The 18396-nt window shown below is 46.4% G+C and overlaps 1 protein-coding gene across 2 annotated transcripts in view; it reads left to right on the forward strand.

Moving 5' to 3' along the window:
• OIT3 (oncoprotein induced transcript 3) overlaps nt 1–17830 on the forward strand; it is a 29390-nt gene extending 11560 nt beyond the window's left edge. For both annotated transcript variants that reach the window (XM_065068096.1, XM_065068095.1), the window contains exons 4-9: nt 2168–2290; nt 5175–5297; nt 9969–10129; nt 10683–11098; nt 15239–15338; nt 16884–17830. In XM_065068096.1, coding sequence (XP_064924168.1) covers nt 2168–2290; nt 5175–5297; nt 9969–10129; nt 10683–11098; nt 15239–15338; nt 16884–17069 — 1109 coding nt within the window. In that variant the 3' untranslated portion in view covers nt 17070–17830. The remainder of the gene's footprint in view (nt 1–2167; nt 2291–5174; nt 5298–9968; nt 10130–10682; nt 11099–15238; nt 15339–16883) is intronic.
• The last annotated feature ends 566 nt before the right edge of the window (nt 17831–18396 follow it).

The following is an 18396-nucleotide window of genomic DNA, read 5'->3' on the forward strand; positions in this document are numbered from 1 at the left end:
GTTGTGCCAAGTAATTGCACAGTCACGTTTCTGAGAGCAACCATGTCAGCCTCCCAGAGAAACCAAACACATCTGTATTAGCTTTTCCTATAGGGAGAAGATAATATTCTGCTTTTCCCAGCTCATCTCAAGATGGGGGCTGAAGATGCTGCAGTAATGTTAAGCAGCTCTGTCTGTGAACCCTCCCCGTGCTCAGCTGACTTCTCTTCAGTACATTATAGGCTTTGAATCACAGAGCAGAACTGCTGATCCTAACTTATATTTTCATTTGCAAACTTACTTAGGGCTTGGATTAGGTCTTCGAATCTCTGTCATGGATCCACCAACTCAGTCATCGTCTTTGACCCCTTGAATACCTGCATCCATGTTGGACTAAGCCATGTTTAAAAGGGGTTCAGCACTCTCCTAACCCAGTCTTTAGAAAACAAGCCTGTGTCCCAGAAGTGCTGGTTGTCACTGATGAGGAAGAGTAGGGATAGATCGACTGTGTGTTGTAGAGCTTGGAGGACCCGGCAGGTGCATTGCTGGGTACAGCCCTTGATGAAAGGCTCCAGGACCTTCTAACAGCATCTCTGTGCCTTTGCCAGTAGCCCTTTCCCTCCTCACCCTCTGTTTTTAAGCAGCTTTAGTTTTATTGTTAGAAGGGAAAGTTTGGAGCCCGTCACATCTGTGAAGAGGGAAGTGTCTATGTGTCTCCTGGACATGCTTTCTGCCTCCCAAAGCAGGGTATTAGCCATTTCTTTTGCTAAAAATCTTCAATTCATGTCACTTGTGGAAAGAGATGACACCACCAGCTGCAAGCTGCAGGTACTGTGTATGTGTGGGACCACTCACAGCTAAGAGAGCTCATCTCTGACCTGCCTCTTAAAACGATATTTTTCTTTCTTCTTGGTTTTAAGCTGCTGACTTCTAGTCAATAGTAATTTCTAAGCTGTTTTGGTGGAACCCCATGTGAACCTTGATGGATAACCTCAGCATTCTGGCCTACCTAAGAGGAATCATTAGTTTTGTGGCTCAGCGATAGCAATGACTGTCCCTTCTTCTCTATTTGATTCACTCTTTGCACACAGAGATTAAATCAGGTTGAAGAATGAGAACCTCAGAGAACAAAGTATCTTCAAAAAACAAAAGGGCAGACAAGCATAGAGGAGCTTTAGCCTTTAAAACAGAGAAAATTAAGGGGAGTTTTCAGAGCTTTGCCAAGAGATTCAAAAGTGTCTGGTGTGCTTCTTTCTCAGTAAAGACCCTCAGCACCATGGAGTTCTCTAATCTAGAGCTGAATGCAGCCAGCACAGAAATGTGACACAGGTACTATCGTGGATAAGTGGTTTTAGGTTATAAAAACTCAGTCCAGGCCTATTACGAGGTTATTCTGCAACCCTTATCCAGAGTCGGCTCCAGAAAGCGTGGGATGCCAGCTCAGGCAGTGCTCTTTCTTCTGAGCTTCTGAGGCAGGAGCCACAGCTCTGTGGAGGGTGCAGAGCAAAGGGGGCTGTTGTGGGGCAGGGAGGAGCCGAGTCCTCAGAGGGAGTAGCTCAGAACTGAGCTCTTCACCTCCTCTTTGGTGGTGTCCGAGCAGCTCATGGTTGTGGTGGCCTGTGGGGCACCAGCGCCCGGGTTAGGTCTCACCATGGTGAGCTGACATTTCTGTTCTGTAAGAACCACCTGAGCTTTCTGGGACAAGGAGCAGACCTGGGGCAAGAAGCTGAAACAATGAAATTCCTCATGACATGACTTTTCTCTGGGAGGCTTCATGGCGTTCTTTAAAATGTTTTGGTTTGATTTCAGCTTTGTTTATATGTTTGCGGCTGGTTTTCATTCTTGCATCTTTATTTTGAATTAAGAGTTGAATCATTTAAAATTGCTGTAGGATAGCTGGCCACATGTAGCAGTAGCAGATGTGATACAAAAACAGATAAGCTTTGGTTTTGACTGATTCTGCTGTTCACCTAGTTTTACCATGCACTGAAGTCAGGTTAACTTAATTTTAATGTTTTTGGGAGTGGAGTGGGGAATAGTTTAGGATGAGAAGTGGGATTACTCATCTCCATTGCCCTGATCCACGTTAGGAGGCCAGGAGAGCCAGTCCACGGTCTGACCAGCCCCTTTTTGCCAGCCCTGTCTTTACCAGGGGGTCACGTTCTGACAGTGTGAGGTTTTCTTGCAGATGAAAATGAATGTGAGCAGAACAACGGAGGTTGCAGCGAATTTTGCGTTAACCTGAAGAACTCCTACCGCTGTGAGTGTGGGATCGGGCGCACGCTGGGAAGTGACGGGAAAACCTGTGAAGGTGAGGTTTCAGCTATCACAGTCTGCTGGAAGCTATATACATCATTCCACTTCCCCTGCAGCGCTGGTTTTCTCTTGGCTCCTTGCAGCTGGGATTAAATGTCACTCATATCACTCCTATGCTTGCCAGTGGGGTTGTTACGGAAATACCATAATCAAGCAGAGAGGACTGTCCTCGTTGTTCTCTCCGCCTTGTTCATTCCTGTTAGGATTTGCTTGTATTTATCTCCACGGGGGCAGAGGCAGCAGTGGATCCAAAAGATTGGTTGTCCAGACAGAACTGGTTATTGCTGGAGATGCTGGGATTTGGTTCTGGAGATTTGTATGCTGGTTGTGTGGGGGCAGGTTTAGCACTGCTGGGTTTTGACAGTGGGCTTTAGGTGTGGGGTAAAGCCAAGACATTAGACTAGAGTATGAGGGTCGCTTGCCCTCCTGGAATAGAGATTGAGGAGAGGGGGTGCCAGTCTGTAGACAGAAGCTAGATTGGAAATTAGGGCTGTATTTTGACTGTTTGCAAGTAATTAGTTGCGGGCTCTGCCATGTGCAGCTGCTACGGTTACTCCCAGTGATGGCACAGCCAGGTTGAAAACCGTTGTTAAGTTTAGACTGGATGCTTAGCAGGGGCTTAAAGATGAAATTGTAGGTTCGATCTGTTGTCACTAACAATGTACAAACATCTTCAAGCAGAAATATGAAAACCAAGCAAAAATTGACTTGTGCCTGATGTTTTCTGTTGTCAGCTCTGAAGAGCACCATGGTGCCTCCCAGGCAAAGCTGCTGTGTGGAATATTCGCAGATACTGTGGCACCTCAGACTAGAGTAATAGCTACAACTGTGCCTCACCTTTGAGCTACCAATTGCCGGAACCTAATACATCTGCTGCCTGCATGCAGCCTCACGTTAGCTGCTGTGTGGTAAACAACCCTGGTGCAGGCAGAGAGAGGGATTGCTGTTGTATTTTTGGGCTAGACTCCACTCTTCTTCATAGTTCACTGACAGATGGCTCCAAGCTGCAGTTTTGGTCCCTGTTTTCCCTCTCTGTGATAGCAAAGCACGTTTCAGCTCGTGTCTGTGAAAATCTCCTGCCTGAGCTTTCTTAATAAAACATCCCTCACGCAGACACTTCCCTGGGGAAAGCTGCTGAGCAGAGCGCTCCTGAAGGACTGGTCATGTGGGGCCAAAAGTGATCTGTGGGCTTTGTCCTTTCCACGTGCAGCACTGAGCTGGTGGGTTGTCACGTAACCAGCTGTGCTACGTGACAGTTTTTATTCCTGAGGACTGCGCTCATCTGACAGGGCTGGAATAGGCTGCGCTTGGACACTCGTTTATTTCTGTTCCTGCAGCTGGATTTTAGGGCCTTTGATATATCCTTTAATTTCGCCTTCTGCAAGAAGGATGGTGCTTTTCCCAGATTTAACACTGCTGCTGGGGATCTTTACAATCTTGTTAGTGAGTTTTATTTCTAAAGATGTGTCCTCAGCTTTGTGAGCCATTAGAGTATGTGATTTACTTGTGAGCCACCTGACAGCTGTTGCTACAAAGAACAAATGCAAGAGCTTTAGCTTCATGATGTGAGCTGATGAAGCTTAATAGGGTTAAGAGTATCTCAAAATTTCCCTTGCAGTGCTTCACCCACTACTTTGACTCTTGTGGAGTGTTCAGGCTGTTCTTTTCCGTGTAATGTGCAGGGTTTAGTATGGGATTTTCATTCTTTTATTTACATTTTGGTGAAGACCACACAGTCATTTCTGATGGCCGGCTGAGGGAGAAATATCTTTTCATTTATGTTATATGTACTATTGTTTTATTGAGAACATCTAGCACTACTCAGCATCCCAAACGGTTTAAAAAAAGTAATGAAGGTTATTTAAAAACAACCTGTTATTTTCTTTATAACAGAAAGCCAACAGCAGCTGGAAATGACCTTACTTGCTTTACATTTTCAAATCTTCAGAATGTATCTGGATGAGCTTTCAGTTTCTTTTCTGCAGCTGTAGTGGCTAGGAATTTTTTACATGAGAAGTCAGATCCTCAGAGAAATGCCTCACGTGAACAGAAAAGATGTAAGAAAAGACATGACAAATCCTTCTATTGGCTGTGCTGCCCTCCCTCCTCTGCACTTCAGAACTGGGGAAAATTAGGAAGGGAATCGACCTTACCCTGTGAACTTGTGTTGTTCTGTCCCTGTGATAATGCGCCTCAGGGCAGCCAGCCTCTAAGCCTAAAACGCACAGACTAAGAGAATTCCTGCTAAACAAAGCCCTACCAGCAGAGTTTTGTCCTCAGCCCACAAAGCCGGGATGCAGGAATCCGGTGTCTTCACCTCCATCCCAGCTGGGAAGCCCACAGACCAAGAGTGTGTCGTCATCTCTCTGGTCTTCCCTGGTGGGGATAGGAGCTGCTGCCTGTGAATCTCTCCTCCCCAAGACACCTCCCCTGCAAATCCCAGGGCTTTAATTAAGGTGGTGACTAAAGGACCGAACATGGTTCCGCATGGTAGAAGGTTTAAGAGGATTTTTCACTCACCTTTTGAAGTAGGAAACAATATAAAACTATAGTTTAAGCAGATGTTTCAGAAGTCAGAAAGGGCCAAGCTGAAGACTGCCTATTCAGCCACCTTATGGATGCCAGCTATAGCCTGTGATTTAATTTGGTAAGCTTTTTCACAGAATTCTTTATAAACTCCATGGTGAAATGGCAAACGTGGGAAATTGTACCATTAAAAATAGGTTTCCAGCCCATTTTCTTGGGAGTGAGCTTTCACTGTGCTGGTGCCTTTGAGGTCTGTGTTGGTCGCACTGGTTGTTAGTCGGCCAGGAGTATATGCTGGAGCCTGCAAAGCTGCTGGCAGAACAGAATGTGCTGATTTTCCTTGTTTTTTTCAGAAATTGAAGGCTGTCACAATAACAACGGAGGCTGCAGTCATACCTGCATTGAAGTGGAAGACAGATACCAATGTGAATGCCCAAGGGGGCTTGTTCTGTCAGAAGACAACCACACTTGCCAAGGTAGGTCAACAAAATCTCTCTGACAGCTTCTGTTCCGTGGACGTCAAAAGTATGTCTGAAGGAACTTTTCTTCGAGTTTTTATTGTGTTCTCTTAGTCTGTCCTTTCCAGTGTGGTTAATGGAGCTTTGTTGTTAATGACAGATCATCCAAAACCGAGAGCCTGGAGACATTGCTCTTTTTATCACACAGGACCCAGCTGGGTGCATCTTGCATCACAGACTCTTTTGGCAGTATTCGCTTACAATTAAGATTGCTTAACATCTCCTATTGCTCCACTTCAGCTGTGTATGCCTTTGCCAGATCTATGCTATTGGAACTGAAATTTTCCATGCTTCAAACTGGGCTTTTAAAATTTCAACTAAGGTGGTTCAGTCCCTTCCAAGAATTGGGGGTTAGAGAGGCCTTTTTCCCCAGATAGCCCTTCCATTAACCGTTCCTATATCGTGAACTGTTTCTGATACTAGGTGTTTCTGCTTTCCCTTGGAAAAGTGCCCAGGGTAGCATGTGAGAATTGACTGTTGCTTCTGCTGCAGAGAGGCAAGGGCAACATTATCCTTGGAAGACCTTCCATCAGAACTTTACTCCATTCCTGTAGGCAGGGCATCCTTCTTGCCTCCTCACTTGCACCTATAGCGTGCACACAAAATAAACATGTTCCCTGGTTTGAGTTGCAAGAGCTGAATGAAATTCCCTTTGCAAATACTTGCAGGCTCCTAGGTGCCAGTTTAGCTCCATAGCAGTGAGTGCATGGAGTAAAGGAGCAGGGAAAAGTTCCTGATGGCACTGAGAGTTAAGCAGAAGGTCTGTAGCTTCTCATGCAATGACTTCTTACAGTCTTGCACCTGAGGTTCTTCTGGGTCTCATAATCCCACAGCTAGCTAAGCCCTGCTGAGGTGCTGAAAGCAAAGGTCTTACAGAGAAGATGCTGAAGGGACGCTGAGTCAAAACTGTGTGTTTAAGAGACCTATGTGGGCATGCGAAAGGCAGAAGGGGTAATTCTCTCTGGGGGGCCTTATCTGACTTGCCTGGCCACTTCTCAGAACTGTCAGTCTCAGCACAAAGCTGGAGGAGACGCAGGACTGCTCTGGTAGACACTGACCTCATAGCTCTCTGCTTGTGTTCTGCCGTGGTGGCCCGTGAAGGATGTGCGTGGTTGCTTTCAGACATCTCCATGGGAACTTGCTAATGGGCTGGACTCAGGCCATAGCCAGGGCAGGATCTAAAATGCAATTAAAGGGAGCCTGCCATGGGCTAATTCACTCGGGCTTTAGTTATTACCAATGAGCTGGTGTGCTCAGAATCTCACGTGGTCTGATGTGTTACAGAGTGCCCAGACATCAGTGAGAGGAACAGATCCAGACTTCCTGGTGGCCAACAGGGCAGATATGCCTCAGAGAGGAGGTCGGAATAGTTCTACCTGATGATATTTCTGCTTTTTACGCTTTTTAGAAATGCAGGGTGCTGTTTTCAGGGGCGAGCACTGCACACTTGGGATTCGGTAGTGCTTGCTGCTCCAGCAGAGCCTGCTGGGGAGGAGGAGATGAAGATTTCCAAGAGCTGTGATTATACTTACCGATTGAAGGTCTGATTGATGGATACAGGCCAAAAAAGAGCAATGTTCTTCAATCCTGGCTCCCTGAGGCAACCCCAGCAGGGTTAGAAGGCCGTGCATTTCCCAGCCAGTGTTTCTCCTTCTTCTGAGGCGGCTAATGAGAGCAGCAGCACGGCCGGGTGCCAAGCTGGGGCTCAGAATATGGCATCTCATAAAGCAAGATTGCTTAAATTTATGTCCCCACGCAGTGGTCTGCAATTTTGAGCAGATATGACAGAATGTATCTCGAACTGTACCACACAATTTTTTATGGCTTCTAATCAGGTTTATAGTGATACAATTAACAATGCAGGGCAGGCACAGTTGCCTGAAGCAATTGGATCTGCAGCCTATCAACCACCCCCTGCACTGTCTCTGCCTTCAGAACAAACATTAATCATCTTCCACAAGAAATCACATCCTTGGCTACAATTTTCTCACAAAGATACCAGCCAAGGAAATGTTTGGAACTTTGCAGACCATTCTAGTACCTCACCCCTTTCTTAAATGTGGTGGTGAAACACTTTTCTCCCCTCTCCCATGCTCAAGCCTCGTGTGTGGCCAAGCAGGGTACAATGGTGTATTTATTTGTGTTTGTAGTAGTGGTTCGGAGCTCCCCAGCCCCAGAGAGCCTGTTCTGCTGAGCAGTCTGTACAGGAAGATAAGCCCTGCTCCAAGCAGCTGTGCTTTGAATGGCCGAGGAAGGAGCCACAGGCTGGACTAGGAACATGGTGCCAATAACAGCAGACAGCAAAATGAGTGTTGGACTTGCAGGCATTGGTGCAGAGCGGAGTTTAAAGCAATAACGAGGAGGCTTTCCAAGCACTTAGAGATGCTCTGCAGTGTGTGAGGGTGAAGAACTGAAACGTTCGACTGGCAGAGACATGGGTGAGACCCTCGCGAGCCGTGCAGGCTGCGGTGAGCCCAGGGCAGGGATGCAAGAGATGGAGGCTGACAGCAAGGCAGGAGAGTGCAGCTCTCTGAAGGGATGCAAGAAATCGTAATTAAAAGAAGATTCCTGGGTGCCCAGGATAACTAATTTCTGCCGGGCATCTCAGTCCTGGCAGTCAGGACCTTGTCACTTCCCCTGGAATAAGGTGTTTACTTACAATCACAGCTACCATGCCAGCTGCTTTTCAGCTCTCCCTGTGATGCTGCTGCAGCCTGTCTTGGTGGCACCAGGCCTGCTGGGTGCTGAACCGCGCAGTCCCTCTGCTTGCAGCACCGCTGTTAAATTGGTAGGACTGAAGCGCTGTTCTTGGTATTGATTACTTGTCTGTGTACAAATGTCTAGCGTGGTTTGAATTGAATTACCAGTTAGTCTGAGACAGTGGGTATAAGGAGCTTCCCGGAGTGTTTTCCCAAATAGTGATGAGTTGGCTTGAAACATAATTGGATCTGCTCACAGGTTTCATTGCTTGTTTCTGTGTCCAGGTGGTGGAGTGCACACAGATAGCTCCTGCAGTGCCAGAGCAGAGGTTAAGTAGGTGTCTCCTCTTTCTTGCCCTTTGTGCCAATCAAAGAAATTTAGAAACAGAGATAGTGTGAAGTAAATTGGTCCTGAACTTTGGAGAATTGCAGCTGGGATCCAGATTCTCTTGCCCTGAATGACACCTTTATAAAAACATTACATTTTCTTATTCATCAAGAAGTCACTAGAACAGTGAAGCTTTAAATCCAAATGGAACCAGTCCATTCTCCAAAGGATAGTCATCTCTGCATTGCACCATCTTCTCAAAGTCCCTTTGTCTCCTTACGAGCTTTGCCATTTGACATGCTCGGTTATTCCCACTCGCCTTCTACTGCGGATGAAGGAAAAGTTAAGGTAATTCTTTAATTTTCTATTCTAAACCAGCTATAGCATTATGAGAGCACATTGCTTTGGGCACACTGCATGCATTTTAGCATATCACCTTGAAAAGATCAACTTTTAATAAAAAAGACTCCCTGCAGGTACACAGTAGCTGATATAAATATTATATTTTAGCTGGGACATGATAAATTTTTAAGGGGGGGCAAAACACGTGTTTTAGCCCCGTGCTGTGTATCCAAGATACAGAATCCTGGATTACATCATTAACTTGATGGAAACAAAGGGAAGGCAGATGATATGAATGTCAAGGATTGAGACTGTAATTAATTTTAGGAAAAACCTTGGGAACTACTGTATTTGCCAAAAGTTTGGTCATGTGATTTTAAAATATGATAAATGGAAATTCTGGAGGGGGGTTGTTCTTCTGGCTGAGAAGAGACCAGAATATATTCATTAGTACGCTTGTCCTGTACCTAACTGAATAGATATGTGTACACCCAGGGAAAATATATATATATATATATATATATACACACACACACATATATATATAAAAATTACTTTTTTATTGAAGATTATTCCTTCTTTCCTTTTTCATTTTGTCCAATCTGTGTTTTGTCTACTTTTTATGTAATGGAATTTAATTTTTAAAAGTTCACATGGAAATCTGTAATAAAACTCAAAGGTTGGAAGGAGGTTGGAATGAGTGAGCTAATTGGGTTTGTTTGTCAGAGCTGGGTTTATTGCTTATAAAAATATTATGATGGTGTCTTGAGGTGCTTCCATTTTAGCTTGGCATCTATATGGATTTACTCTGCTTGGTTTTGACATGTTCTGGCTTTGATGTCAAACCTGATAAAGGGTCTTAAAAAAGGCTTTGCCTGGAGTGTTGTGAATTTAATATCCGTCTGTGTGAAAGGCTCTTCCCAGGACACAGCAGTGGAAGAGACATCAAACAAGCCTCTGCTGAGTATGAAGTATATACTGGAAATACTGTGTAGCTAAGTGTCTGCTGCAAGTATAGCCATCATCATCGTCATCTTCTGTGGAATCGCTGTGCCAGGAGAGTTTGGGGCAATGTTTGTGTTGTGTAGATGGGAATTTAAGATAGGCAGTTAGATTACTGTGCTTAGGTAGTACCTTAAAGGTAGCATATGACTGCACTTTCTTTCCCCTCACAGTAATTGGTAGAGACCTTCCCTACTTCCCTGTTACTCCCTCATAGTTGTGTAGTGCAGACTGTTATTCTGGGGACTTTTCTTGTAGTTCCAGTGCTATGCAAGTCCAGCTCTATTGAGGTGAGCATCCCGAAGGACCTGGTTGGAGGCCTGGACCTTTCTCTCATCAACACTTCATGCAAAGGAGTGTCCAATGGCACTCACGTCAACATCCATTTCTCCCTGAAGTCCTGCGGCACTGTTGTAGATGTATGTATACCCACTGCTGTCTTTTCTCTTGGGGTCTCTCAGATTTGGGGACTTGGCTATGGCCTACTTGGGGAATAAAGCCAATGTAGGTGGTTTGTCCCTGTCATCATAGGCGCTCCTTTCTGCTCGCCCAGCACTTCACACAGGCAGCTTCACTGTCTTTCTGGTGCAGAAAGCACAAGTGGTGTCACTCTTCACCCTCATGTTGAGATACAATCTGGTTCCCCAATAATGTTTGAAAAGTTATACTGGCAACTGGTCAGGAACCGGAGACTGGAAGCAAATTGGAAGCAAATAGCAACTGGAAGCAAATTCCTCTGCTTCATGCAGGAGTACAGTGCATCAAAGTTGACAGCAACCTGATAGAGGCCCTTAGGTTGTAGGTAAGGGTGAGCATCATTCTGGTCACAGCATATGAGTTCACAAGCTGTACTTTCAGTGGCTAGTTTATGTCTGAACTTCCTGAACAAGATAAACTTGGCTGCTAGTCTGAACTCAGAGACGTCTTTCTCAATGATCTCCTCTTTCCCTTAAAATCCTTTCTTTGCTGCAGGTAATAAATGATAAAATCATTGCCACCAATCTAGTGACCGGCTTGCCAAAGCAGACTCCAGGAAGCAACGGGGACATCATTGTCCGCACCAGCAAGCTGCTGATCCCAGTGACCTGCGAGTTCCCACGCCGGTACACCATCTCCGAAGGTTATGTGCCCAACCTCAAGAACTCCCCCTTGGAAATCATGAGCCGCAACCAGGGCATCTTTCCCTTCACTCTTGAGATCTTCAAAGACAAAGACTTTGATGAACCCTACAGGGGTGCTCCTCCCACCCTCAAGCTTCGTGACTCTCTGTACTTCGGGATCGAACCCTTGGTACATGTCAGTGGACTGGAGACACTGGTTGAGAGCTGCTTTGCCACTCCCACCTCCAAAATCGATGAGATCCTGAAGTACTACCTGATTCAAGATGGGTGAGTTCACTGTTCCCTCCGTTGCTGGCTGTTAGATGGGAACTGGCAGGGGAGCTAATTCACGTTGTCTGTGTGATGCAGGAAACGCTGTAACTTCTCTACAGCAGCCTGTCTGCTGTGTTCCTAGCAACAACCAGCAGCCAGGCCATCAAGCTGAGAGCCCCTCTCCCATCAAAAGTGATTGGGAGAAACAGCAGGAGGTGGTGAAACAGGTTACTCCAAGCACGGCCTTTACAGGACGTATTTTCCTGTAGCTAGGCTTGTGGATAATTGAGTTGGCTCCAGTGGAAAAGATATCCTTCCTGATGTCCTCTCTCTGCCAGCCTGCAGAGTGCCAAACCAATCGGCATAACCCCCCGATGGCTCCGTGCCACTGCCGCGCAGCCGCTGCAGCAACTGGAGCAAGTGTCTTAATTTTCTCATAATGGCTTTATTATAACAGGAGCCAGAAGACTCCATGGCTGGTTCTGGCTGGAGCTCCAGGAGCTCCCCTTGCTTTTCTCTCTCTCTGATGCCCGTCAATGCAGTAAGCTTAGGGTCTCTCAGTTCGGCTGTAATTTTCTGAGGTGTTTGGGTTTCGTGATCTTTCCAGGATACCCTAGTAAAAAAAACTCAGAGAGGATTTGTGGGTTCAGTGTAACGGGTTTTGTGTCAGAGGTTTGGGGCACATTGCTGTGGGCTCTGCTGTGACTCCGAAGATGAGCCCTGTTTTCAGACACTTGGTGGGTGCTAATGTGACAGCGCCACAGTGCAATGTCGCTGTGGAGTGTTTCCATCCAGCAGTGCCTGGCAGCTTAACCAGACAACGCTGTGGGAACGTCGCATTTGGAAACCAGTCTGCTGCCCTCTAGGGAGGAAAGTCCAGCCACAGTAATATCTAAGACATACCCAAGTGTCAGAGCCCAACAGTCAAGGGACTGGGGTCTCATATAAGTCCTTTGTTCTGTCTGCCAAACCATCTAATGAGGACAACAATTATTTCCTCAGCTGCCAGGCTGTCACCCACCGTTACAGCTGGTGGTGACAAGTGCTACGTGATTGTCCTGTAGCAAAAGGGTTCTACAGAGTACAGTAAACAAAATACTCTTGTCATTTCCTTCTGACAAAGCTTTCAGCATTAGCTTGCTTTCCCTCCGTCCTAGGCTGCAGTTCTGTTCCTGGCATTTCTGGGGTTTATAAGCAGATCTGTAATGGAAGGATTGATTTATTGACTCCCTGGCTTGGCTGTTCCTGCGGACTCTGTAAAGAGCCAAGGCTCCAAACATTCATTCACTTCCCACCTTGACTGAAAATGATGGGATTCAAACCAGTGGCCAAAACCTGAGATGAAGGGAGAAGGCAGAAAATGTCATATCTTGAATTTACCACAGCACTACTCAGAGGATTTACAGCACCAGCAGCCCCTTTGGTACCATTATCCTGCAGAGGGCATTAAAACTTCACTGACGGGAGAAGTGGGCTGGAGCCTCATTCCTCCTGCTCTGCTCTCCAGCCATCACTGCAGCCCCCCTGATCTGTGCTGTGTTTAAATGGATCCACTCACTTACACCAAAGGCTGATGATCTGCCATTGAGCTGACTGGAGTTCGGTCTCTGTGTGCTCGCAGCAATTAAAAAGTAAAATGAGCTGAGTACGCTGTTGATTTCTCCCGGTTCCAAACAGTTCTGTAATAACCCAGTTTCTTTCTATCAACCCAGGCCCAAAAGCCCAAAGCAATAAAGATGGGTTTTTTAAATGTTCGATTATGTAGCATCAGGACTGCAGGAGTTAACTGGAGCTCTCAGAGGTAAACACTGTTTAAATTTGAGGGGATATACCTTAGCCTGAGGATGGGAAAATTCCCTCTCCTGCTTTTTTCCCTGTTAATTCTCCAGTTGGCAAGAGGTGGGAGCCTTTTTCTCTGGGACTCCTCAACCTTCTCCCTATGCTGATGTGACCGTGCTGGAAATCAGGGTCTGTAAGAGCTGTCACTGTAACAGCCTGTACTGCTGCTAGCCCAGCCTGTCGGCCCCGAGGCAGCTCTCATCTCATTCTTCCTCATTCTCAAACCAAAAATAAAGAAAAAGCATTGACCGATTGCACAGGCGATAAAATCTGCAGCTCTCTGGGGCATCAGAGCAAGGTTGTGTCACTGAGGGCAATCCCTTGTAATGTGATGTGGCCGGGAGCTGTGATTTATCTGAGCGTGATGTGCGTAAGGTAGTTCCATTGCAAGGCTCGTCTAGTCACACCTTGGGCAGCCAAGGTGGTGATTTCATTCTCCAAGACCTTCTCTCTACCCTGCAGCCCGCCAGCATGAGGGTCAGAGCACACTCCCCACGGCACAGCCGCTCTCTGCTCCTGACCTGAGCACATTCTGCCCAGGAAAGGGCTGTTTTCCCCACATCTGACCAGAGTCACTTGTTTTCCTTCCATACCTGTGCTCCCTGCTGCCTTCTCACCTCTCTGAGGTGGGAAGCAGGGGCTGGGGGGTTCCTAGGAGAGGGTGGGACATGGTATGGCCCCATGCACAACACAAAAGGGCTTGACCAGGGAGGTTTCTGAGCTCTTTTTCTCATGCGTTGCAGCACGACATACTCGGCATACTTGGCTCCACGTATCCCTGTTTCCTCCTTGTTCTTCCATTTTCCCTCTCCCTAGCCCCAAACCAGTAGGTTTCTTGCCACCAGAGTGAAGAACCTTTGGAGAACCTGGGATTTAGGAGTCATTTTGAGCCAGTGTCCAAGAAGCATCACAGTTTCTATGCTCGTAAATGAGGACATGCCTATGAGTTGACTTTATGACCCCAAAGCTTGGCTGGTCACTTATGAAAAATCTTTAACTGTCATTCTTGACAATCAGATGCCTTCAGGAATGCTACTTGTAAACGCAATCTTTTCCTAAACAACTTATATCTAGTGTTTGGCCTCAAGGGAAAGGAATCTATGTCAATATTTCTAGATGCACAGTCTTAATTTATTAGCCCCCCTTGGATACCTTTTCATTGTGTGCCTTCCAGGGCAAGTTAACTAGACAAGTGCTGCAGACAGGGATATCCCCCTTCAGACTGTGACCTCCACTGGCTGAGAAAAGCTACAGAAATATGTGGTGGTGAGAATAATGTTACAATCAGACTAATACTTAGTGCTTCCATGAACACGCACGGCTCTACCGCACACAGAGAAGGGCCATTTTGGGAGGGATGGCAGATCTACCGCCCACGGAGCCCTGTCAGCCAAAAAGCATAGAGATTTCCAAACACGCGTTCTATGAAAGCAGAGCTACGTATAGACGTGGGGTTTGCTGCTCTTTAATAGTCGAACATGTCAAATGTCAGCGTTTCTGACAACGCCTTACGTATTTCTGGTGTAAAGATGGAACGTAGAAGCAGCATGTGGGCCTCTCAACGTGGCTACGGCTTTGCAGGAGGCAGCAGTAAATATCAAATCACTGTAACTTTTTGTCTGACTGTTTCTCTGTCAAACCCTAAACAGGCTGTAATAGTTTATAAATAGACTGCACCTGAAGTGTAACTTTTTATAAAAGTGGCTTGTTTTGTTGCAGTTCTGTGACCTCTCACATGACTTTATAGTGCTAGTGATGGAGAAGGTGAAATTATTAATTTTAGCTGTAACGAATTTGAGTTGGCCGATCAAGTCCAGCAGGAAGAAAAATATAAACGTTTTAAAGCAAGATAGATTGTGGTTTTTTAGAAGTATCATCTGTGATATTTTAGTAACATGGGTAACAGCCTATTCATTTTAAGTGTGATTTATGTACATATATGTGCGTGTACAGAGCACACGGAACACATTATATACTGTCTATACAGCATACACTGTGTTGCTCACTGCAGACCGTTGCACAGGAAGGTGAAATGAGGACAGCCGTGCCTGCAGCTCTCTGGCAGCCCCTCTGCCGAGGGGACCGTACTGTGTCCTGCCAGCTCCTTGTGCTGAGCTCTTCATGTCTGGAGATGCCATTATCATCACTGGTGGTTTTACCCATCATTCCCCAATTTTCTCCTGTGGCCAAAGAGGAAGTAACATGGACTGAGACAGCCGGGACCTCCTTCCCTTTCTCTGGCTGAATAGGCTGGGATGTTTTTTCTCTTTCCATTTCTGGGAAACCCATTAAATCCTATTCCTCTGCTTTCCTCAGCTGCGTTTCTGATGATTCCGTGAAGCAGTACACGTCAAAGGACCATCTCGCCAAGCATTTCCAGGTTCCTGTGTTCAAGTTTGTGGGCAAAGACAACAAGGTAAGTTCCAAAATCACCTCTTAGATATTGCATCAGCCCTGATCTGACTGAAGAGTCTCAGCAGAGAGCTGGCTAACACTAGAGTGCGAATGGTTGGCCCAAGGCAGATGCTGCTCTGCCTGTCCAAGCAGTTGTGTCTTTCAGGAGCCTGACACACTTATTTTAGGAGAGAATGATGAAAACAACTAAAATAAAATATAAAGGACAGTTGTGGAACATCACCGCCATAGCAGGTGAAAATAATTGTTGTTTACAGGGTAGTCTTAGTGGACTTGTATGCTGGGAGAGAAAAGCGCTCCCAGTCACCAAACAGAAACCTGTTGAGTTAGGCACGTCACGCAGTGTCCTATCTTTAAAACGTGACAGTCTATAGTTTTGAATCTCTTCCACCTTCTATCTTCCCTGTCTCTTGTGAGTATAGATACCAGGTTTCCAGATATAAGGCTCCCATACCAGGCCATCCAGGCTGGTGGTGCACTGGGGCAGAAGCTTTGTAGTGGGAGGAGAGTTGAAGGATAATGCCATTTTCCTATTGCAAATACCTTTGCTTTTCTGCGCTAAAAGAAATCAGGTCTTTCTGTCACTGTTGTGATGCTCAGCCAATGCTGCTTGCTCCAAAAGGCATAAAGCTGCCTCTCCAGTTCCCGGAGCGCCTCGGCAGGGTTAAAATGGATGAGATCTTTCCAAATTCAGAAACGTCGCTTGGCCGTCTGGTTGCCACTGCTGCCTCCAACCTGCATCCTCCTGGCCTGTGCAATGGATTTTGCTTCAAACTTTCACCATTGACCAACCATTCACAAATATTTGCTTTCCTAATTGCTGCTTGCAGGAGTCTTGCTTACTCTCGTTGTCATTTAGAGGGCAGGGAGCAGCAATCCTTTAGTGTGCAGAGAGAAAAGGCAGCTGTCTGCCTGCACTTTGTGTTCTCCTTCTCCCCACTGCTACCAGTCTCCCTCAGCGACCTGCATTTTCCTCCTTTGCCCCTCAGTCTCCTAGCTTCATGTTTTCTCAGCTTGCATCAAATTTTTCCATGTGTTTCCATCTCCTTGTGGGCCTTCATGCCTTCTTGGCCTGCTTCCTACCATGCAGCTCCTACCAGTCCATGCGAGCTCTTCCAAGCTTATTCTGGGCATTTTCATCCCTTCCTCTGGAGCATCATTTCATGCTTTCGTATTCTGTGTCTCGCCCTTGGCTAACAGACAGATCACATAATCACAGAATGTATGGGATTGGAAGGGACCTCAAAAGCTCATCCAGTCCAATCCCCCCGCTGGAGCAGGAACACCCAGATGAGGTTACACAGGAAGGTGTCCAGGCAGGTTTGAATGTCTGCAAAGAAGGAGATGCCACGCTTTAAGATCTCAGCCAGGCACTTGGAAAATGTCCCCTTTCCTGGGCACATAAGAAAATGGAGCAGCCAGTTTGGGTGGGGATGGTGACAGTGGATAAAGACCTTATTGATGCGGGGACAGAAATGGCCGTACACTGGGATTCTGGTTCCCAACGCCACGCGTTGACTTGGCCTGCTGTCTTGCCACCCTCCAGGAGGTGTTCCTGCACTGCCGCATCCTCGTCTGCGGGGCGCTGGATGAGAGCTCTCGCTGCGCCCAGGGCTGCCGGAGGCGGGTGCGCAGGTCGGCTGCGACTGAGGAGGAGGAAGAGGAGGAATCTGGTCGCGTGGCAAACCACGTCCTGACAGGTGGTCCCATCAGAATCGATTTTGACGACTAAAACCCACCCACTGGAGCAGCATCTCTGCCCGAGACCAACCTTCCTTATCAATGCCTTTTTTCGTGGTTGTTTGAGAAACAAGGGCTGTTTGGTAAAGCCCCACTTGAACCTCAGGACTTGTTTCCCTGTCTGCATGGTGATTATTTGTGATTTGTGTTTGCACACTGAGTGCAACCTGGACTGCAGAACAGTTTGATTTTTACCTGCATTTCTTACCAACAACCCTTTGGTTGAAGGGACCCTATTGCTTTGCAGGCCTGAAGCGTTACCCAACTTTGTCTTTCCCTGTATCCGTCTGCAGGCTCCACAGGACTCTTTCATTGACTAAAGAAATGTTATTCAAGCCCTTCTTTCATCAGACAGTACAAACAGTATCATAGCTGAACGTGTTTGCTATGCAGTTCCGTGAATGATGCTGAAGCTGAGATTTTGGACGAGCATTAATAAAAACATGTATAAAAATATATATCTCGTAACATATAAAATCCTTGGAGCTATAAAATGGTTGTTGCTACAGGCAGCTAAAGCTCAGATCTATCACGGGCACATTTAAATGTTATTCCTAAATAGTAAAAGGTATTTAATAAGACTTGATTTTTTAGTGTCTTTTGATGATTGCGTGCAGTTTAACACTCTTGCATTTAGTGTATCATTATTTTTCTCCCACTTCTTCCCGCACCAAAACTGTGGTGCCTTTTGTAAGTGCTCTAGCACCTTGATTGTAAGAAAAAGACCATTAAACATTTATAAACCCCCCTGTTCCCAAGCGTGCCGCTGCCAAGTCTTTCTTTGAAGGCTGCAATGCATTACCCTGGTCTAGAGAGGCTGTGGCTGTGATGGAGGGATTAGAGGAATGCTCGTTAGGTATTTACAGCAATCATTTGTAACGTGGTTAGTCCTCAGGACACTTGTCCCCAGCGAGCCTGGTGACAGGGACGTGGCAGCGTTGTCTGAGTGACTGTGTGTATTTGCAGTCTCCCGGAAGGTGAGAAGTCCCCCCAGCCTGTGTTACCCGCTTTCTACTTCGGCTGAAAGCAGCCAAATTGCTGCTTAGGCCAAAATTTGTTGCTGCTTTCAAATGGATGAGGAGTCTGTTTGAGGGGAGCACTTAGAAGGGAGACACAAATCACCTCAGTGATATTCCACTTCACAGATTTATTCTTCTGGTGAGTGGGATTCTAGTGAGGAACGGGCATGTGATGGGCTGCGTGTTTCAGGATTTTTCTAAATGGCTCCAGGGCTGCTTTTCCAGTTTGGGAATGTGTGTGCACGTGTGTGTGTGTTAGAATAAATGCAAATGTTTCCATGATGATAAGTAAATATATAA

Source organism: Columba livia, chromosome 6, assembly GCF_036013475.1.
Source record: "Columba livia isolate bColLiv1 breed racing homer chromosome 6, bColLiv1.pat.W.v2, whole genome shotgun sequence".
In the NCBI taxonomy this organism is placed as follows: domain Eukaryota; kingdom Metazoa; phylum Chordata; class Aves; order Columbiformes; family Columbidae; genus Columba; species Columba livia.